Genomic DNA, 22,558 nt, shown 5'->3' with positions numbered 1-22,558 from the left:
ATACTAAGGCGTCAAAAAATGGCAAAAAATGTCATAGTATAGTAAGGCGTCAAAAAATGTCATAGTATAGTAAGGCGTCAAAAAATGACAAAAAATGTCATAGTATAGTAAGGCGTCAAAAAATGTCATAGTATAGTAAGGCGTCAAAAAATGACAAAAGATGTCATAGTATAGTAAGGCGTCAAAAAATGACAAAAAATGTCATAGTATAGTAAGGCGTCAAAAAATGACAAAAAATGTCACAGTATAGTAAGGCGTCAAAAAATGGCAAAAAATGTCATAGTATAGTAAGGCGTCAAAAAATGTCATAGTATAGTAAGCGTCAAAAAATGTCATAGTATAGTAAGGCGTCAAAAAATGACAAAAAATGTCATAGTATAGTAAGGTATCAAAAAATGTCATAGTATAGTAAGGCGTCAAAAAATGTCATAGTATAGTAAGGCGTCAAAAAATGGCAAAAAATGTCATAGTATAGTAAGGTGTCAAAAAAATGACAAAAAATGTCATAGTATAGTAAGGCGTCAAAAAATGGCACAGTATAGTAAGGCGTCAAAAAATGTCATAGTATAGTAAGGCGTCAAAAAATGACAAAAAATGTCACAGTATAGTAAGGCGTCAAAAAATGTCATAGTATAGTAAGGCGTCAAAAAATGTCAAAAAATGTCATAGTATAGTAAGGCGTCAAAAAATGACAAAAAATGTCATAGTATAGTAAGGCGTCAAAAAATGACAAAAAATGTCATAGTATAGTAAGGCGTCAAAAAATGACAAAAAATGTCATAGTATAGTAAGGCGTCAAAAAATGACAAAAAATGTCATAGTATAGTAAGGCGTCAAAAAATGTCATAGTATAGTAAGGCGTCAAAAAATGACAAAAAATGTCATAGTATAGTAAGGCGTCAAAAAATGACAAAAATGTCACAGTATAGTAAGGCGTCAAAAAATGACAAAAAATGTCATAGTATAGTAAGGCGTCAAAAAATGTCACAGTATAGTAAGGCCGTCAAAAAATGTCATAGTATAGTAAGGCGTCAAAAAATGACAAAAAATGTCGTAGTATAGTAAGGCGTCAAAAAATGACAAAAAATGTCACAGTATAGTAAGGCGTCAAAAAATGTCATAGTATAGTAAGGCGTCAAAAAATGTCATAGTATAGTAAGGCGTCAAAAAATGTCATAGTATAGTAAGGCGTCAAAAAATGACAAAAAATGTCATAGTATAGTAAGGCGTCAAAAAATGTCATAGTATAGTAAGGCGTCAAAAAATGACAAAAAATGTCACAGTATAGTAAGGCGTCAAAAAATGGCAAAAAATGTCATAGTATAGTAAGGCGTCAAAAAATGTCACAGTATAGTAAGGCGTCAAAAAATGTCAAAAAATGTCATAGTATAGTAAGGCGTCAAAAAAATGTCATAGTATAGTAAGGCGTCAAAAAATGTCATAGTATAGTGAGGCGTCAAAAAATTTCATAGGCGTCAAAAATGTTATATTAAAGCATCAAAAAAACGTCGTGTCAAAAAAAGACAAAAAAAAAGTCATAGTAAGGCGTCAAAAACTGTCAAAAATGTCATAGTGAGGCGTCAAAAAATGTCATAGGCGTCAAAAATGTTATTATAGTAAGGCTTCAAAAAAATGTCAAAATCTGTCATAGTAAAAAAAGGCATCGAAAACTGTCAAAAATGTCATAGGTGTTAAAAAAAGACCAAAAAAAGTCATAGGCATCAAAAATGTTATTATAGTAAGGCATCAAAAAAATGACAAAAAATGTCATAGTGAGGCGTCAAAAAATGTCAGGCGTCAAGAAATGTAAAAAATGACAAAAAATGTCAGTGTAGTAAGGCATCAAAAACTGTCAAAAAATGTTATATTAAAGCATCAAAAAAACGTCATGTGTCAAAAAAAGACCAAAAAAAAGTCATAGTAAGGCGTCAAAAACTGTCAAAAATGTCATAGTGAGGCGTCAAAAAATGTCATAGGCGTCAAAAATGTTATTATAGTAAGGCTTCAAAAAAATGACAAAAACTGTCATAGTAAAGCGTCACAATATCATAACTTTTGAGTTGAGTTTCTCTATTTTTGAATCACAAGTGATTTTGTATTTTAGTAATGTCTACTTGCAGCCTGTGATTAAAATGTGTAATTGAGGCTAAAAACACTAATCTCTGGCTAAAAATATTCACTTGCATACAATATCAAACAGATAAAAATAGAAATAATATTCAGTGTTCAGAAGTATTTATTTGAGTAAGATAATCCTTCATCTGGGAAATTCAGTGTTGCAACAGCAAAAATTAAAAGGGCATTTTTTATATATATACACACACACAAAACAAGATAATACATAATATATAAGAATTAAACACAATATGAACAGTATAAACAGGACTATGTACATAGTAATAGATTCAATTTGAGTCACAGTTACTGATATTTCAAACAGAAAAATTGCTAAATGAAAATCTAACCTTACCCACAAACACTGAGTAGAGGTGTGAATGTGTGTCTGTGGAAAACAGACATAAGACAGCTACTTTGTCTTAAGCTGCATGTCATAGTTTAGTAGTCAAAAACATTTTAAAAATTGTCAGAATAGAATGTCCTACAAATATTTTGATTTGCTGATCGGTTTCTGTGATTAACATGTGTTCTTGTCTCTGTAGGAGGAGAAGACGACAGCAGCTGAAGACCTGAAGTGGATGAAAGAAAACGAAAGTGTTACGAAGCTGTTAATTAGATAAAAGACCTCCACCATCTAACTGCTGTAAACAGTGTTGGTTTCCTGTTGTTCAAGTGTAAACACTTTGTTTTTCTCTACCATCTGTAATGAAGTCATGGGCACGTTTTCCAAAGACTAATATGTCTTTATAACACCTTATGATACAACTATTTAATAAATGTATCACAAGTAGTTAAATGATCAGAAAGACACTTGGTAGACATGTTTGTCTTTGGAAAATGTGCTCATAACTAACTCTAACCAGCTCTAACAAGTGTTTCCTTGTGGTCAAGTGTCTGTCATTATATTTGCTGTGATTTGTTAAATGTTGTCTGGAATAAAATAATTGTCTTTAAATAAAGTGTCTTTCTAAACTTTGAGTTTGAGTTGCATTTCTCTATTATTTTATTGCATTTTATTTTAAGAAAAAATATAATGATTCTCATGTTTTAATTTTAAATCTATTTTCAAACATTTTGAAAATATATGTTTTATAGTTTTATACTTTTAAAAAGGTTTTACACTCATTGTTCAAACATATAGTTTTTAGAGTTTGTCATTTTCCAAAAAGTTTCATACTTATGTTTTACTTTTAAATATATTTTTAAAAGGTTTTAACTATATATTTAAAGGTTTTATACTTGGTTTTTTTAGACTTACTGGTTAGGATTTTGTACGTTTTATGGATTTAATACTTATGGTTTAGACATTTTTTTAAGGTTCTAAATTTATTTTGTACAGGTTTCATACCTAATTCTTAAACCTATTGTTAAAGGTTTTAAATACATACTACATACTTAAAAAGTCTGTGTAAAGCAGTTATACTAGTGGCGTTCTGAGTTAGTCACACCACAGAAAAATGTGCTATTAACCACCCAGCTAAATTTGAATGGTTAAAAAAAAATCCAAATATATAAAATTAGGTTTCAGAATCATGAAAAAATAAGGGGGGCTGTGTCCGCTGAAGGCACTGAAACCACACACACTATTCATTTAAGGTTTTAAATGTATTTTTAAAAGTTTTATATTTATTTTTTAGACAAATTTTTAAAGGTTTTCAATTTATCAATTTAAAAGTTTTATACTTTTTAAAACTAAAGGGTTTCTATTCCAAACTAAGGTTTTATATTTTCTATAGTTTTTTCCATATTTTTGCAGCTACATTGTTGAAAAATACTAATTATAACTAATAAGTTACAACAGCTTTAATTTGTTGCTATTTGTTCCAGACAAGAGGTTTTAAAGTGTTAAACTGCAGCTGAGATAATGACAGAGTCAGACTGAAAAGAATAAACTAACACTGACCTTCTGGAAACGTCTTCATGTCTGCCTCTACTCTCTGCGATTTAATGGTTTAAGTTTGAATCCTGTGGAGAAAAACACAACAAACATTAATATAAAGATGTGACTTTTAACACATCAAAATAAAGGAGTGTTTCTGGGTATTTAAACTTCAAACTGTCAAAAGATAGAGAAGTAAAAGACTCAAAATCTACAAAGAAACCAAAGTGTGGACTAACTGGTTCTGGACTAATCAGAACTAGTCCAAGCAGTGGATGGAAATGTTTGTTTCTCCTAAGTCAGTTAAAATTTGAACTAAATTTGGTTGATAGAAATCAAAATGAATGTTTCTAGTGTGAAAGCAAACTGAATAAGTTATTCACATATTTATGATTTACTGTACTAATGACAAAGACACAGAGAGGTAAAGGTTGGGAGAGAGACAGAGAGAAAGTGAGAAAGAGGGGAGACGGAGATAGATAGAAGGCATGAGAGTGAGTGAGAGAGCAACTAAAGAGAAAGAGACAAAGAGAGAGAAGGAGGCAGAAATAAGTAGAAAGAGTAAAGCAGGGTAGACACCAAAAGCTAATTGGTCCGATTATCAGCCCAAATCCCCCCTCCTGATCAACGTCAGCACAAGGTCTGATTATTGGTTGGTTCTAAAGATGATCTTGTCAGATTGTCCTGTGGTGTGAGGTGTGTTCAGAGTGATTTTAGACGAGCTGCCTTGATAAATATTAAACACGTTCAATATTTCTGATCAGAAATCCTGTTGTGTGGGAGGAACACTGAGGAAAGCTGAGAATGCACTCTGTGGATTGTCATGTGGAATGGAATAGCCAAAGAGGAAGCAAACTGAATGAAGATGGAAGCACAACAATAGTTGTCATCCACCGTGTTTGTTTACTCTAAAGTCTTGTTTTGAGATTGGACTGTGAGTTATGGGAGTCCAGACTCTGGTTGTTGGTGGTGCATCTGTTAGTGTGTGGTGTGCTGTGTTGGTCTTCTCATTGCACATAAGCTGTTTGTGAATTACCTGGAGGCCTCTGTTGTGGTCTCAAAGAATTCCTGCATTGTACGAAGACTCTATGTGATCGTGGACAAAGTGAGGTCACTTGGAGCTAATAAAAAGAGAAATATACAAAGGAAAAAGTACAATACATTATTACCTATTCCTCATCAACAGGTTAACCATGAAAACACATAAATATTCAAAATTACAGCTGACCCAGAACATTTTTCAAACATAAGAAGTGTCTCAGAAAATGGGCTGCTTACCGTCACATATGACAAAAAAAGAGCATCACATCTTTAAGAATCAATAACATTAAAAATTTGGGAAAAATTAACTAGAATGTTTATCATAAATCTTAAATTTCTATATTAATTGTGTGTCAATTAATGACTGGAGGAATCATGTATATTACTGTGAACTGCATAATAAAAAAAATTAAAAAGTACATTTTTGAAAGCTGGGTTTAAACTTGTATTTTTAATTATACTTCAGTTCACAGGCAGAAAATTAAATCACAATTATTTAGAATTCTTAAAAACTAGTACTATTTTCTGACAATTCCTAGACATGATTAATCAGTTATTATTATATTCAATACTAAACTCATTAAATACCATGGGTTTAAACAGTAGCATTGTTACTAACATTAATAATTCAGCTCATCAGCACATTTCTTCAGACTAGATAAATCTTAAAGGACCTATTTGGTTTGTCAGGTGAGAACTGGTGTTTCTGCTGCTGCAGCTGAACCAGTAAACCTGGAAAACACAACTACAACTAAGTAAAACACTTGAAAACAGTTCAGAGTGAAACAGTTCACCTCCAAAACCTGAACAGTGTATAAGAATACAACAATGAAAACTAAACACTAGAACCTTGACAATCACACTTGAGTTTTGAGGTGAATAAATTAGGGCTGAAACAATTAGTCGACGCGTCGTATAAAACCATAAAACCAGGGATTTTGTAAGAGGAACCATGTTCACTTGACAATTCAATGCTCTATAGGAGGTGCTGGGGGCAGTATCACTTCTGTTGAATGTAATGACTGCATTACTGGTGCAACGTGACCCGCCCTCCAAAGAAAAGCAAAGAAAAAATGTAAAAAATCAAAAGATCATTTACGTGTCTCTCCCAGCTTCCTGTTTCTCGTGTGTCTCCGTGTGTGTGTCCGCACACAGGGGTAAAAGAGCTGCAGAGGAGACGGGTTCACAAATCGACACGTAAAGAGCAAGAAAAGCTCCTACAAGTGTTGTGGGTTTCTGAAAAAACATGGATGGGCAGACGTGGGAAACGTCAGATCAAAAATATCAGCGCTATCTGCTCACATTGGCTGTGCTGGCAGGAAGAGGCTAGCTCTAGTCCTCTCCTCCGACATCTATATGTAGCAGTACAGTCAACGATGCAATATCACCTCAAAGAGACACAAAAATGATCACATCAACATGCTAATCCGCCATAAATTGACTTAAAACGACCAACCTAGAGTACAAAATTACAAAGCAGTAAAATGTCTGCAAAACAATTGTAATAACTGTAAAGAGATGCAAACGGAGTTGTACTCAGATAAATGGACAACTAAACAGTTATCACCCTGCACAACTCATGTCAGGGACGCTTCAGTCACAGAAGCACAAACACACTCTCACCCACGGAATATAAATGACTGAAAATGGAATTTAAAAAATTAGCGTTAGCATTAGCATTACACGGTAATGCTCTTCGATAACGTTAATGCTAACGTTAGCCGCTAACTGTTTGTCTTACCTTTGTGCCGCAGGTGTGCTCAGCGTCCAGTCTCACTCATGTTCGACAAAAAGCAGCTCCAGAGTTTGTTTTAGCATGCAGCCCTCTTCATTAACGACAGAAAAGCAGCTCCAGAGTTTGTTTTAGTATCCAGACCTCTGCCGTAACGACGTTTTTTCACAGTACTAGCAAAGAGAGGGAGTGACTCAAAAATGTTTTAAATTTGTTTTCCGACTTCGTTTCTCCGCCTCTCTGTGTTCCTCAGAAAGTCATGACCAATGACGAGTCACGACGTCATGACGACATACGTCGGCTAACATTTGCAGAAAAACGCTGATTGGCTGGGCCACTCTGGGTCCGCCTAGCAACCGCTTCTGATTGGTCTTAAAATTCATCACCGTAAAGACGGAGAGAAGCCTTAAATGCATTGTAAGAGCTGGAGTATAGCTCCCTTCACAGTTTTGAACTGAACAGACACTCAGGAGGTTTATTTCTTTGAGCATTTGATGTTAAGTGTTGGACCTCAAAATTATCTAAGGATCCTCAGAACTTCCAGGCAGTCCTCTAACAAGGTTGAAGCAGAGGCAGGTGACAAGCGTCTGGTAAGGGTGAGGATGGTGTGCAAGTCCCCAGATTGTTAGCCCCTCTGTTTTGAGGAGTGATGCTATCTGGCAGGCATGCGTAAAAAAATGATTGGATGCCATATGGGTCAGTCATCAACCTTGCATTCTGGTCAGTTAACAGATAACTTCTCTACATTAAGAAAAGAAGTCATGAGGTTCAAACTCAGATACAAGTCATTTATTACGTTTGCTTTTGCAGGTCATTAGAGGTACTGAGAAGTTTTTCAGCTGGAGTCATATTAATGATTGCCTTCAGGCTCAGCGGAGTCATAGAACAGACAAAGATTGAGACACTGTACAGCAAGGAATCAAGAACAAGCAATATTGTCTTTCCTAAGTGATACAGTTTCTAAATACAATAAAGACAATAATCCAAACAAGTTCACCTTCGTTTTCAACCCAAATCACCTCTCTTCCATGAGCCCTTTTTCTTTTAAGTCTCTTGAGCATGAGGAACATTTTAACAGTCTGGATTGTCCCAAAGTATTGTGTCTCACATGACTTTACATTGATCTCCTCCACCCGCGGCAGGAGCAGCAGGAGATCCAGTTGTGCTTCCCATCAGTCCGTCCAGACTGAGGCCCTGGAAGGCTCCGAAGAAGGAATCATCCTTTGCTGGGGCCGGTTTCCTAGCTGTGGTGGTCTGCTGCAAGTGGGAGAAAAGTGTTAGATTTTGATACTGGTGAGTAAAAATCGTAATATTTTACTTTGATTTTCACTGGTCACCTACCCGTGGGAGACAGTGGTGGCTCCTGAAGTGAGTTTTTCTGACCGTCCTCTCAGTGCTCTTCTTGGCCAGTATGGCTTGCTGTCGTTTCCTTTGGAAAATAGCACAGGGTAACGTTAAGCATGGCACATGGGCGAGCAGCTTATTCATGTGAGGAACAGCCTTATCCTCGTTAAGCCAAGTCTGTCTGGCCAAGTCTCAGCTGGATAACAAGACAGTGACTGAACTTTTAACTTTGTTATCAGATTGTTAAAACACTACAGTAACAATTAAACTAATTATTGCACATCTAATTGGAAAGAAACTAGCACCATAACCGACTAAAATACCTGTTTTATAGCTCATTATATCACTTTTAATTTATGAATTTCATTTCTGTTCATTTTTGAAACAGATCTACTGAGTCACCGTACCTTTCTCTCTTCAGTTCAGCCTGGTACACTCTGAGCCAGGAGTCAGGGACTTTCTGGCTGCTGCAGGGAAGGCTTCTCCTCCTACTGATGCTCTTCCTGCGGGCGAAGCTGCTTCTGCGGACAGATTGGCTCCTATTGGCCCCTCTGTTGTTGGAGGCGCTTTTCCCCGACACACAGCTGGTGAACTGCTTCAGGGGAGCACCCAGTGACATGAGGGAATCCATTTTTCAGAGTTTGTCTCGTGGTGGTGTTTCCCCGGCTTTGTGACAGTGTCAGCACATAGGATTACACACTGGTGTCTTTATTCTTTCTACGTCCTGGACAAATGTCCGACTTCTTTTAATTTACACCAGGAATGAGGCTTTTATCTGCAAATACAAAGAACATCAATTATGCCAACGAAGAATAACATCAACTTTTATTAACAGCATTATTCTCTCATGTTGCTTTCATTTCTTTAAAGTTCCCTACACAGCTGTGTTCTTGTTTTCTAATGTTGGCACATTTTAAAAGTGCAAATTAACACAATATAATATATATATGTCTTAAAGAAATAATTGACTCACCTGCATGCGCTATCTCCTGTAGACACAATCTGCTGCTAGAATCGTTTGTCAAAGCCGTGAAGGGCAGAGTCCATGTGTGGCATTACTTCCTGTACTTCAACTCGTGTACACTTCTGCTCTGTCTGCTCTTATGGGGATTTGACTGATGACCTCCATGGTCCTCAAACAGGATTAACTGAAGACGCAAGAGTTGTTTATCTCATTAACAACAGAGCAACTCCAAGCAAACCTGCTCAGGAAAACAGCAGCTTGTTTACATTTGACCACTGAAAAAGCTCATATCAGGTCATTACGCTTAAAGCACAGGGTTAAAAAGGGTAAAACATAGTTAGTTCACAATTCACATTCTTAATTTCAGTAGCAAGTACCTGTATAATTTCCATTTGAGGAACAGCTGATGAGATAATTTTGGTGATACAGTGTCAGAGGGGGCCAGACAGATGGAGCGTACACAGATGGTGGAAGGTGATGCTTTTATGACGCAAGAAGGATCTCTTCTTTCCCCCCCACTGAGGACAGGAAGGCAGCTTCATTGACGGGAAACATTAAGCACCTGAGTCACAAAGCTGAATGACTCATTTCATTCATTGATTCATTCACTCACTCAGTGAACTCAGAACTGAGTCCAGGTCTTGGGAGAAATAACTTTCAGGCCCTCCACCCAATTAATTTTGATGCTTCAAATATCTGATATTTCTACCTACAACTGTGTTTCAAATTGACAAAGGGCACAGAGAACTAGCTTTAAGTTGTGGCTTTTTCAGTCTAACAGCATCATCCTATTACTTCATATATTTCTCTCACATTTCTTTTACACTTTGATTTCTACTTCTCTGACAGGAAGGGATTAAACCTAAAATTGTTATTTAACAACTCATCTGAGTGGCTAAACTGAACAGTAAACAGTTTTAAACAGTCGAGGCATATATTATTTTTACCCTGGAATCCTGTTGTGTGACAGGGCCCTTTGCCAATTACATTTCTATATATTAACAGTATAGTAGGAGGCTCTACACCTGTTACTATAACCCTTAGCAGAATGATCTATCCATGAATGGCTCAAAGGTGAAGGGAGAAGGAATGCAGACCGTCAGTGAGGTTAATAAAAGAGACCGGCATGTTACCGACAGATGGGGAAGCTTTCATGACAGAGCATCCATACACCTGTTGCAGCAGATCTTCCCCCATGTCCATTGGACAGGGCAACAGCTGAGCTCAGGTTTAGAAGGAGATGAAATAGGGATTAGTTTTGAACAAAAGTTACCTAGGGTCAAGAGTGGTTTTATTTTGGAATGATGATTAGCTTCAGGGTCCCTGCAAGCTTTGCACTAAAAACTGGTGACTGAAAGTTTCTTTGAGCTACTTAAAACAACAGTGGCTTGAAGGTCTAAGTCCTGTGGCCCAACTGTAAAAACAAAATAGCATCTAGTTGTTTCAAAGAAATATGATCTGTAAGAATTATCTAAAGAAAAATAATTTACACATAAATTTTTGAGCTGCAAATACACATAAATGTTCCATTCACATATAACTTCTAGGACCTGCTGAAAACATTTAGACACGGGATTTTCCTTGTGTCCCCATATATATTTCAGCCACCCCTCTGATCTTAAAGTAGTAAATCATCTAACAGTGGTACTAGTCAGTGAGGTAAGAGATGGACTCAGACACAGTGGTGGTATTTAAAGACAGAACACCTCCTTTAAGCTACCAGGGGCCCAAACTGATACTGAGAGCACCATAAGCCTCTGGCAAGGAGGACTTAACTTTAATTCTACACAATCATACATATATACAGTTTTATACGCTTTAATTTCATACAAAAAAACAAGTCATTTACAGGTGTGGGGGTGGGGACTATGACCTACTGGAACTCAAAATAAATACGTCGACAGGAGTTGTGTGTGGCTCATTGGCTACCACCAGGAGCTGTGTGCTTAACCTCAATGGAGAGACTTCAGGTCTGACCATATCACACATGAAAAAAGGCAGTTTGTTTTTTTTGTATATGAGAATGTTCCTATGACTAATGCTGAACTACTAAGAAGTCTCTTAGCAAACATTGATGTGAAAGTGTCACCCGCTCCATCCACACCTCTATACACACCCACACACTCACTCACACACACACACACTCGCATACCCAGAAAGCATTGCATACCGTAACAAACAGACATATCTATCAATAAGACAGGCTACAGAGGCCTGTGTGTGTGGAGTGTCCATCACCATTATTATCTCACTGGCGAATAATAAGAGGCCTAATGACTGGAGATTAAGGGCTATAGTCTCCATGCAGAGGACGACCCTTTTATACATTAAAAAAAAGACACATGAAAAATTATACACAGTGCAAGTGCTCACTTAACAAAAACGTAAACATAAACCTGAGACACTTGCTTCTGCTAGAGATTCTTGCCAGGGAAATTTGATATTCACTTTTGCTGATTTGTTGCTAGCATAATTGAATATCCTGTGTGTCTCTATGTTTAGAATTATGCAGGTGAGGACCTGTGCTGCATACACAGCTCTATCTCCCTTTTACCCTTTCCTTAGACTTCAGAATCAGAAGACATTTCTTCTCCATAACAGTTTTCTTATGACTGAGTGCAGTGGTGCTTATTTCCTAAGTGGGGTGAATTATTTTCTTCACATGCTGATGAAAATTATATGACGGACGGAAGGGAAAAAGGTGGTTCAGAAGTCAAAAGGAAGACAGGAGCTGCATAGAGGGCTACTTTGGGTTCAAATAATCTTCCATTTAAGATTTTTGTCCTCTACTGAGGCTGTGACCCCTACAAAAAATTAATCTTGACTCGTTTCCAGTCTTTGTGGGTTATTTTGGTCTCTCTGCTGCTGAAAAAAAAGAAAACACATGCCTCTTGTGGCTGCAGAGGTGGACATCAGAGGGACGGGATGGAGGAGCGAGACATTAAGGTGTCCATGCTTAAAAGAAAAACGACAGAAAACGTCCGAAGCCCCTATTAATTCAACAGTTCACCTGTTCACATATAAAAGACTTGATCTCCTCTGTCATTCAGTCTTTGGAGGCTTGTGGGTCACCGGCTGATGTCTCTGTTGCCCTCCCAGTTCTTGCTGCCCGCTGCCTCACCAATGCCACCATTCTCAAAGAAAGGGTGTTTGAGGGAGTCAGCCAGTGCCAGCCTCTTAGAGGGCTCATATTCCAACATGCTTTCAATGAGGTCAAACAATTGGTGGTGCTCCTCCGCCTCCGAGAGCAGATACCGCTGATGGAAAGACAGAGAGGACAAAAGAGATGACAGGGAATATTTAGTGACTGTCAGTAGAGGAGCAGTAGTATAAGACAAAGACACTCCTTTAGTGCATTCCTTTCCCTCTGCACATCTCCTCCTCTTACCCGCAGAGGTTTGCAGTTTTCTCTGACATATTTCCCCGCTGAGGAGCTCTCATCCCAGTCCAGACGGCCACGATAGAAGTACTTCTGCTTCCTGAGAGAGTATAGACATCAGTGTGAGCACTGTCCGAATGTATACATGTTGATTTCAACACAGAAGGTGAACCACTTTGGTGGGTTTTTATGTTCTCTCACCTCGTCTTACGAATCATCCTAGAGGGCACTGGTCCCAGGATTCTCTCCATCATGGCCAAATGCTCCCTGTTGTCATGAGTCTGAAAGAAGTGTGAATTAGATAATCTTGATTCAGCAGCAAAGAGAACAAGACAGAAAGGGTGACTGATTCAGAAGATAATCAGGGTTTATCTGCTGCTGATTCTCCTGCTACATACAGTCAGAGCTCACAAGTGGCGGCAAGGGTTAATTCCTACCAGGTTAACAACTGGATCAACTAATTGCTGCTGTGTGTCACATTTGTGTGTTTGGCAAAATACAGGGCCACATTTATCAAGTATTTCAGAGTGGGATGTCAGTCCTTATTTATTGTTTATTAGCTATGGTATTGGTGGCAACCTGCTGGCAGCAGTAGGCTGCTGTTGTACCTGAAACAAGGTGAAGCCCAGGTAGTACTCAAACAGGATACAGCCAATGCTCCACACATCACAGGGGTGGCTCCAGCCCAGCTCTGAAGGACAAAAACACACAATGAATACTTACAAATACTAATAAAAATGTATCACATATGGTGAGAACTCCAGGCTTGGGTTAAGACTTGCTGACACCTTATTTCCTGCAGAATAAAGAACCTTAAAATTCTTTTCATCAGAGTAATTCAAGCAGGAATGCTGAGCTGTGCTTGTGCCAACTATTTGGACAAAACCAGTTTCTACAGGAACTTCCAGGTAAAAACCTGAGCTATAAAGTGTGAACAGTTGAGTTGTGTCAACTGAAACAGGCACATCTGCACATCTCCAAACTGATTTCCCCATTGAATATATGTTCGTTGTTTTGATTGGACTTGTGATTTGTGGAAGTAATCATACAGGACTTTCTGAGAATTGGTGTTTTCAATGAATTCATGGCCAACAGCTTACAGTAACTCTCACCTAGTATAACCTCAGGGGCACGGTAATGCCGTGTGGATACAATGGTGCTGTGGTGCTCATGGTCAAAAGTGGCGCTGCCAAAGTCCACTACACGTACTGCTGTGCTCTTAACCGTCCGTTCTTCACGTTTCTGCAAGACAGGCAACACAAGTATTTCTCAGAACTGAACTTGAACTGACTCTCCTACAAAGTCTTATGCAAACTTTGTTGCAGTAGTAGATGTGGAATAGTTACTAGCCACAGCAGCAGGTATGTCATATTTATTCATGAGCCCTTTTTACTGCCTCTTACCTTCTCTACATTGTAGGACATTGTGAAGTCTGAGTTGACAAACAGAATGTTCTCAGGCTTTAGGTCTGTGTGTGTCAGCTTATTGTCATGGAGAACTGTGGAGAAAAAACATTGCATATTTAGTCTTTCACATTTGACAGGAAGTGAACTTTGAGCTACATTATTCAATACATCTTCTTAACATTCAGTATGCTAATTTTAATTCCTCTCAGATTAGATCAAATATATTAGTACAACATAATAGATGATAATAGTGTTTACTAAAACTAAACCAATAAATAACCTTAGGAACAACATTAAGAATAATAAAAAGAATAGAATCCATCCAGATACTGACATGTGAAACAGTAAACTGAACAACTTAATAGTCATGGCCAGGATTTATGCAGCATTATTATCTCTTAAGAAGCCTAGTAAGAATCACAGTCCACTTTAGAGCCATAATGCCCTCATGTGGTTAAAGACACAAACAACAGCTGCTTTTACTCCAGTCACTCCACATGTATGCGACTGATGTCAAGATGTCAATGGGTGTGTTTGTTGGAAAACAACTTCAAAGTTTAAGTTCTAGGAGTCAGAGTGTATTTGCTGAACATGTTCTGTTGGTTGTTTCAACTCAGCAATAAGTTGATATTTCTGCAGTTTTCATTTTCCTAATAAAATAAGTTTATGTTCTAAAAATCAAACAGAGGACATTAAAAAACTTACACTTTACAGCGAGACAGATTTGGTAGGCCATGTGTCTGACCTGACCAATTGAGTAGGGCAAGTAGTTGTTTTCTTTTAGAAAGTCGAAGGTGCTGAGAGCTAGCAGCTCAAAGGAGATACACATGTGACCGTGGTAGTCGAACCAGTCGTACATCTGTACACACAGACTGCAAAGCAAACAGGATACAAGAGGTTTGATGTAGTGAATCATATATGCCTAATACAACATTTCTAGGCAAATCTTAAAAAGGTTACAGAGAAGGATGAGCCTACTGACATGAGCAAAGTTATATTGGTCAGTGGCATGTGCTGTCAGCGCCGCTCAAATAAGGAAAATGGTGTTGGTGAAAGCAATGTTACTAATAGATTAAGTTCATTTAATTGCAGCACAACAGTACTTATTAAAAACTCACAATTTGTTATCAGGGTCCTTCTCATTGATCTTCTCCAATACGTTGATCTCCAGACGAGCTGCTTCCTTGTACTTCTCCACGTTTTTGATTATTTTCAGGGCAACATGGGCTCCTCCCCTGTAAACACAAGAGGTAATTAAACACAAACCAGACACCACATTTGTTTGTAAACTTCACTCTGAGAAGGAGATGCAGTTCCCCAAAAAGGGCCTGACTGTACACAGTTCATAACACCAAAGTGTTATGATTTGTTTGACTTTACAGTTAAAACGTAGGAGTTAATAGTTTATACTATGCTAGAAAAGTCTCTACTCTACATGTTATTTATTTGAGGACAAAAAGGGGGGTCACTAGCTCCAGCTAGTGAAAAGACATTAGCCTAGAATTTGCCTGTAGTAAACTGTGCCATGAAATCAACAAAGGTAGCAGAAATAAAATGGGGTAAATCTGATGGAGTACCTTTTAAATAAACAGCCAATGGAAACACTAAACAATAGTGGTAAACTTCATTAAATGCAGATGTTAAATATTACTATCTACTACTTCCCCATCTCATTCTGCTAAAGTCTAACTCCTGACAAGCACAACACAAAAACTGTGAGTAAATATTCCCTACTGGGGGTCTTGGAAATAGGACCCCAGAGGCTGACAGCTGTTGTTTTTCAGCTTAAATTGACATACACAAACACACAAACACACACACACACACACACACACACACCTGCGATGGTCAATGCACTGCATCACCCTCCCAAAGGTGCCTTCCCCCAAAGTGCTGACAATCTCATCTGCAACACAACACAGAGAGAAGAGGAGGAGAAAGGGAGAGCAGGGAAAGAAAGAACAGGAGCATTAAACATGTGGACTTAAGCAAGAATACATAATGCAAAAGTGTAGACAGGCGTATCCATGCTAGCGCCCATCCCCTTTTCAAATGGCTGCCTATTCAATCTGGCAGGCTTGAAACACTTTGAGGTAATCTATGATAATCAGATGCATTGCTCTATGATGAGGGGGGCAAATGTAAAGTGCTCCCTTCGTTTGATGACCAATTTGCAGCCGAAAATGAGGGCACATCCTTTCAAGATGTGTCTGTCTTTGTCCAAAAGGACACGGGGCGTGAGTGTAAAACTGGAAAAATGATTAGTATTTTTACTTAACAATGCATGACCTTGAAAGTAACAAAAGTGTTAGTATAAATGTACTGTCTATATGGGCATCAGTTACTATAAGGGATGCTAGGAATAGGTGATGTGCATGTTAGATGTTGACTAAAAACAAATTAACAAAATCCCTAAAACCCTTGTGGTGGAAAATAGCTAGCTGAAGTTACAGATTTAAAAGTGTAACTGAGTTTTAATCTAAAACACAACAGAGACAAACAGCTGCAAATGGGATCTATGTTTAGGAAGTCAAATAACCTGTGAAACATAGAAAATGCTCCACAGCTTAAAATCCTAGAACAAAACAGAGAAAGTATCTAAAGTCCCTCCTAAATTCTTCAACATTCTTGCAATCCACCCTGCTATTTCAGCTAGAGCGAAGAGCATTCTAGCAAGGCATCATCATCATCAGGCACTCCCATGTCATGTAAATGCTCTATGCTTTAATACTCATATGGAGAAGGGTTACGATAGAGTAGTGGCAGTGAGTACATCTCTCTTGCAGGACGTCCCCACTCCGACAGATCAGGTGCCCTTCCTCGTCGTCCCTCACACTCAGTGCCCGCGTCCGGCTGTCGCTCCGCTGTTACCCAAACCGCCATCAGCAGGTCACGACACGACCAAAGGGAACAGGGGGATTTCAGGGGCAGCCGCAGCCACAGCGTCAGGCGGCACAGGTAGACGAGGAGGGAGGAAGAGGGTGGTGTTGGCGGTAGTTGATGTAGTTGTGGTTGTAGGTGGGTTTGGTGGTCATGGGGCGATTCACGCATGACACCACGTGAAGGAAATATATAACGATAGGGATATAGTGCAAGGGAACAAGTCAAAGATCACATGTTGTCCTCTGCTTCTCTCCCCCTCTTTTCCACAGCTGCTTACAAACAAGGAAGCAACTGGCAAATCCATTCATCAACGCAAAAACTAATTAAGACAGTAAAATAACTAATTCAAAACTTATCAGGCTGACTTTTCAGATTAAACAAGATGGAAAATAAAATGAGAGGACCATATGTAATCAAAAGGAGACATATAGAGATAACCTCAACATGTATTCACCCCTTGCTACTTATACTAAACATGTGCCAAATAAAAAAAAGGCATTCTATGACATTTTAAATGCCAGTGAATTCTAACAACCAAACCATGTTCAATTTAAATCTGAATTTAGCATGATGTTTGGTAGAACATTTTCACTTTCTTCAGTCTTTCTGCACTAAAGTTCTCAAGTGGCCGACCAAATGCTACCACGGCATTTAAGCCTTTTCAAACACAAGACAACTTCTACGTACATTTTTATGAAAGGTAAGGCCACAGATACATAATTAAGTGTAATTTAAGTTGCAGTTAAGAAGATAAGAAATCTATGGTGGCTGTGTACCTGAAGAGCAGCAAGAATTAGTGGTGATCATTAATAAACTAATGAAAAAGTGTCTGCATAAAAATGAAAATGCTCTGCCAAAAAGACTGCCAATTTCAACAAAACCCACTTAAACAAAAAAAAGTTAAAACAAAATCCCCCTGACAAAACAAAAACAAATCATAAAGATTGTACTACTTACCAATTCCAGGGGCTGCGAAGAAGAAATGGTTAGGGAAAGACAGAGACAGAAAGAGCTGAGTGAAAGAGACAGAGATGGAAAGAGAGAGGATGAGGAGAGTTAAGACACAGTCTCAGGTATGGCTGTACTCACCGAGGAGGATGGGCTATAGGACCTGGTTCTACGCCGCCTTCGTTTGTGCTTACGCCTGCTGCCTTTCCGCCTGTACGACTCATCCCGTTCACGCTCCCTCTCGCGCCCGCGTCGGTAGTCGTACATATTTGGGGAGAAGTCGCGTGTATAGTAACTTTCAGCCGCTCCATGTGGCTCCCTGTCTCTGTCACGGTCTCGATCTCGGCTCTGATCCAAGCGTCTGTATCCCTCGCAGTATCTTCGGTCAAATGGCCGGTGCTCCGTTGAACGATTGTCATAACTACGACTGAAACATAGGACAGTCAAGCATTAAAACCTACAGAATGACACCTAAACAAACCTAAAACAAACAAACAAAAAAAAAGATCTGAAAAGTTGGTACTATAAAATTAATTTTCAGTGTAACAAACCAAACAAATCTAACTATAGATACAAACATACCTCCTTGAGCGTACATAGCTTCCTTCCTGTCTGTGTCCCCGTCCCTTTCTGTCTCTGTCTCTGTCACTGCTGGATGAGTAGGTGGGCGATCTTCTGTGCGGTGTCTTCGCCCTCTGTCTCTGTCTCTGTAGCGGTCCTGGTAGCTGCTTCGACTGTCTCTGTCCGAAGACGAGTACCGTCTTGTGTGAGGCATCTAATGGATTGTTAGAAGGACATACAAAAAATATAATTCTGTGTTAACAAATACAGAAGACAAGACAGCTAAAATGCCCTTTTAAATTAATGAAATGCTTGTTGAGTTAATAACTACAGGGAGCAGATACAGTCAAATTTAGAAAACCCTTTGTTTTACAGGTGGTTCTGTTCAAATGTTTCCTCTGGCCCCTGCCAGACTCTTACTGGTTTGTGTGAGTTGGTAAGAAAAGCAGCTTAAATAGACAGAAAATTGTGACCACAAATTCAACTGTATAAAAAGGGTTACATGTTAGATCAGACTGCACCTTATAATCAGATCAGATAAAATCAGAGGGCTGACTGACTACAACAGTATGTAAACATAAAGATAAAAACGTGCTTGTGTTGAGGGCCTAACCTACATTTGGATACAGCAAACCACAGAGACACATACTGCCAACTTTAATGTGCAGTGAAGAAGCATGCAGCCTCTAAATCTGTGCAAAAATAGTTGCAGCGACACAGACAACTGTTGAGGCGTGCCCGCGATATGTGAAACGACGGAATAGTGATCAAATGCTTTTTAATAACTGTGGTATATCCTGTTTAACTACTAACAACCTACCACTGTAAATGGCGTAAATGCAGTAGCGCTTCATACGACTGTAAACAACAAACACACTGACTTGGAACTCATTAGTAATTGTAACATTATGCCATCACCGGTTAAGCGTTAATGAAACTAGATTCATATCACAAGATAATCACTGATGTTAATGTTACACTTCTACAAGCGTCGCTTATGCTTTTCTCATACCATGAAAACGGTGCAATACTCACGTTTAGTAACATTGCCGTTAACGTTGTTAATTTCACTAAGCACTTGGACATAAAGTACTATAAATATGTGTTCGTTTTCAAACACCGACATACCAACGGCAGCAATATATCTAAACTCAAACCAGCGAACTAACTGGCCAACAAGCGACGTACTGGGAGTTAGCATGCTCTGATAGCAACATTAGCTAATGTAAATAATTTGACCGCCATCTTAGCTTAGCTACGTTCACCAGCTAAACACCTACCTACGCTAGCCGCCGTGCTAACCGTTTGATCGGAATGTGGCTCGTTTAACGACGCGAAACGGTTCACGTATAATATTTACCGTTTTAGCAGCGAGGCCCGTCCGTTTATCCCACAAGAAATCCGTGGTGGCGATCCAGTTCTTTCTTTTATCTTCTTGCTAGCCTGAGGTTCAGAGCTATGTTGCTAGCAGACGGCCAGCTATTTTTTTCCTGTCTGCCCAATGCAGCTAGTTCTGGTTCAGACTAGAGGTGCTAACGCCTCCCTGCGCCTCAAGTCTAATTCAGTCCTGTGAGTACACGAACAACCACAGATGACTAGTGACCCTACTACGCTCAAGTTATAAGTAACAGTTGTGCACACATTTTAAAGTCAAAATGTCATTTCCTTTCATCAGATGACCAGGAATGTGTTAGTGATAGATAATTATTATGATGGATAAATATTTATGTAATTAAAGAAAATTTACTTACTATCTCAATTTTGATTTATCATTATTTTTGGCTTGTCTCGCTATGTTGTCAAAGTTTAACTTATTTCATTTTTTAAAACGCATTTCACAATTTTGACTCAGTATCAATGACCAGATCAACCTCCTATGGGGCTCCAGATCAAAAATTGACTCCAACTGTGCATGACATTATTTCCCCAATCACACAGAAGCCAGAACCAGTACTCTAGAGCTTAAATTATTTGTTGATTAATTGATCAACTGACTAATAATTTTCATGGTTTATTTCATTTGACAAATATATCCTAGTATCAAATGCTCACGTGAATATTTGCTAGTTTGTCAGTTTTCTATTAAAGTAAACTTAAAATTTGAAGACACAATGAAGTAATTTGGGTATGGGGTTCAGAGAATAACATGAGCACAATTCACTATTTTATCATATTTTATACACTGAACTATGTATTCATAATGAAAATAATTTATGTTAATGTTTGCAACCTTGCAAAAAGTTTGTAGTTTTTTATATTTATGTGCATCTAAAATAGCTGCTGTTTCCATTAACCACATTTGTGAGTTAAAGCTGTATGACAATTGTTTTATTAAAAACACACAAAATATAATACAATTCCACTTAAAAACAATTAAATCAACACTTAAATGACTTCAAGACAGTGTGACAGTTTCAAGCAACTCCAGCCGGGCAGAGTCTTCAGTAGCACCTTTGAGTCGCATCCACCGTACCGCCTGGACATTGCTGAGCTCTGAGGTGAGTTTTGCAGCAGCAGCCACCATCGAGATTTTGACGATTCTGCAGTACACAATACAGAAAAATAAAGAGGAGAAAAATAATTCACTGGGAATAACTTGAATAACTGCATGTTTTGTTTTAGAGTAGTAACTGTGTTTACAGTTGCCTGAGGTAGATTTGTTCTTCTGCTTCTCCTCCTTTTTCAATTCCAGATGCTCCCTCATATTAATCATGTGTTCTAAGCGCATGGAGCCCCGGTAGATCCACTCTTTATGTTGATCCATCTGAGCATGACAACACATCAGGTATATAACTGATGCATATATGTAACAGGATAAAAACGTCAAGAATCCAACTGCAAATGCTTTAAAGAGTCTAAATGTACTGACCTGAAACACAACCTGTATCAAGCTGCAGTCGACCACCAGCACCTCACACTTCTGCTGAACTCCTTCAAATTCTGCATTAATTATTTGTCCAACCCTGTACTGGGTCTGAGGTGGGTAAGGCCAGCTCTTCACATACTCCTTCATGAAATCCTTGTGGGTGTTGTCTGGAATATCGTCCAAAGGCTCCTCCACTGTCACAGAAAAAAAACCCCAAAGTCTGTCATTCTCCCTCCACTGAGGACAGAGTTTACTGCTGAATAACAGGAATTAGTTTCATTCTTCAGCATATGAAGAACAAATTTTCATATTTACAATACGGTAAATGTTATTATTGGATCACTTTGGAGGATTTGAGCAAAGGTCAGAATCATGGGGTTTTTTGATATAATGCAGAGTTATGTTTATATATCATGATGAAACAAAGAAAAGTGCAAGACACAACATCAGCCTGAGATCAATTCAAATGGCTTTTCCCATCCACACCCAAGTTTTCAAAAAGCTGTCACAATTGACCGAACATATCCAACCATCATCACTGAAATAAATCCTCAAAACCAGTTCTTGTATGAAACTTACATGGTTTGCACACCAGGTGAAAAAAAGGTAGGGCAACATAGACAGGTGTGTGATCATCAATAAAGATCAGGAACCTGGAAAATAAGGGGAAAAAATTATCAAACCATAGTTTTGGCTGAAAAATTAAAGTGATTTTTTTTCTTCATAAACGGGATCATCAAAATTTATAATTTAAGTAATTTGTTACAAAAAGAAAATAAACACACACACACCTTTCGGTTTGTTGGGGAGCTCTGCTAGGACACCAGGGCAGAAGTGTGTCTGGTCAGCCTCACGTTTGACCACCACACGAGCACCGACAAACAGCTGCTCCACTTTGGCATGCTGTCCCAGGCGATGTGGTGACCAGACACAAGGCTCTTCCCCTTCTCCAGAAAATGAACCTTGTATTTCACCTACCATCTTCTGTAAAGAAAGCAAACATTTTCATAAACAAAACATGTCTAATCACCATACAAATGGTCCACTTTTGCTCCAACATTCAATATTTGCTTGTACTCTCTCTAGATAATGTTATACTGCTGTATCAGGAATCTGTGGATGTAAGTATGTTAAACTCTTCCACCCCACTTTCTTTCTTTCCACTTCTTCTCTGACATTGTTCAAGCTCTTGAACCTCTTCTTTGAATTATTACTATTAAACTGTTTTCTTAAGGTTTATAGTCAACAGTGGAAAGTCAGGACAATTCAAAATATACAGGCATGGACAGGCAGCTTGAGGCAAGGAGGGGCAGTAGTTCCCTTCAATCATTCCAGCAGCATACATGTTCTGAGGTGGGTTGACTGACTCGGGACAAAGGCAAAGCATGCCCGCTCAATGACACTGTGCTGCTGCCCACAGTCAGGTTTCGGTGGCAG

General features: G+C 38.5%; 3 protein-coding genes and 3 long non-coding RNA genes across 9 annotated transcripts in view; 2 read left to right on the top strand and 4 right to left on the bottom strand.

Annotated features, from left to right (window-relative positions):
• Positions 1 to 343: 343 nt before the first annotated feature.
• LOC127139635 (uncharacterized) lies at positions 344 to 1,441 on the top strand. Its single transcript, XR_007809883.1, has 2 exons — positions 344 to 479; positions 1,105 to 1,441. It is a non-coding gene; the product is annotated as an uncharacterized LOC127139635 (long non-coding RNA).
• Positions 1,442 to 2,263: 822 nt separating this feature from the next.
• Positions 2,264 to 7,013, bottom strand: LOC108893002 (uncharacterized). The gene is made up of 4 exons (XR_001962599.2): positions 6,780 to 7,013; positions 5,034 to 5,118; positions 4,022 to 4,083; positions 2,264 to 2,687 (listed from the first exon to the last, which is right to left on the bottom strand). It is a non-coding gene; the product is annotated as an uncharacterized LOC108893002 (long non-coding RNA).
• Positions 7,014 to 7,126: 113 nt separating this feature from the next.
• On the top strand, positions 7,127 to 8,625 carry LOC108893001 (uncharacterized). 2 transcript variants are annotated; one of them, XR_001962596.2, is made up of 3 exons: positions 7,127 to 7,360; positions 7,913 to 8,063; positions 8,536 to 8,625. It is a non-coding gene; the product is annotated as an uncharacterized LOC108893001 (long non-coding RNA). The 2 variants fall into 2 exon arrangements; XR_001962597.1 differs by having other exon boundaries at positions 8,503 to 8,581.
• On the bottom strand, positions 7,411 to 8,745 carry si:ch211-81a5.8 (uncharacterized protein LOC560648 homolog). The gene is made up of 3 exons (XM_051067705.1): positions 8,522 to 8,745; positions 8,112 to 8,199; positions 7,411 to 8,027 (listed from the first exon to the last, which is right to left on the bottom strand). The coding sequence occupies exons 1-3, from the start codon at positions 8,743 to 8,745 to the stop codon at positions 7,875 to 7,877; spliced, it is 465 nt and encodes a 154-aa protein (XP_050923662.1). The 3' UTR covers positions 7,411 to 7,874.
• A 2,018-nt stretch (positions 8,746 to 10,763) lies between these two features.
• Positions 10,764 to 18,469, bottom strand: LOC108892999 (dual specificity protein kinase CLK2-like). The gene is given in 13 exon segments (XM_018690784.2): positions 10,764 to 12,335; positions 12,467 to 12,557; positions 12,659 to 12,738; positions 13,066 to 13,148; positions 13,570 to 13,699; positions 13,861 to 13,955; positions 14,569 to 14,735; positions 14,982 to 15,098; positions 15,703 to 15,769; positions 16,637 to 16,727; positions 17,836 to 18,121; positions 18,277 to 18,392; positions 18,395 to 18,469. Coding segments are annotated over 13 exon segments (1,587 nt in total). The 3' UTR covers positions 10,764 to 12,146.
• Positions 18,470 to 20,598: 2,129 nt separating this feature from the next.
• The window catches only part of LOC108888832 (histone-lysine N-methyltransferase SETDB1-B), a 34,082-nt gene continuing 32,122 nt past the window's right edge, over positions 20,599 to 22,558 (bottom strand). Inside the window, exons 7-10 of one of the 3 annotated variants that reach the window (XM_051067690.1) lie at positions 21,701 to 21,774; positions 21,125 to 21,315; positions 20,896 to 21,019; positions 20,599 to 20,795 (exon numbers count right to left, since the gene is read on the bottom strand). In XM_051067690.1, the coding sequence (XP_050923647.1) occupies positions 20,794 to 20,795; positions 20,896 to 21,019; positions 21,125 to 21,315; positions 21,701 to 21,774 (391 nt within the window). In that variant the 3' untranslated portion in view covers positions 20,599 to 20,793. The remainder of the gene's footprint in view (positions 20,796 to 20,895; positions 21,020 to 21,124; positions 21,316 to 21,700; positions 21,775 to 22,558) is intronic. The other 2 variants (XM_051067686.1, XM_051067687.1) reach the window with 2 other exon arrangements.

This window comes from Lates calcarifer, linkage group LG3 (assembly GCF_001640805.2).
Source record: "Lates calcarifer isolate ASB-BC8 linkage group LG3, TLL_Latcal_v3, whole genome shotgun sequence".
Classification (NCBI taxonomy): domain Eukaryota; kingdom Metazoa; phylum Chordata; class Actinopteri; family Centropomidae; genus Lates; species Lates calcarifer.
The sequence above is the reverse complement of the archived record's forward strand: the minus strand, read 5'-3'. Positions and strand labels throughout refer to the sequence as shown.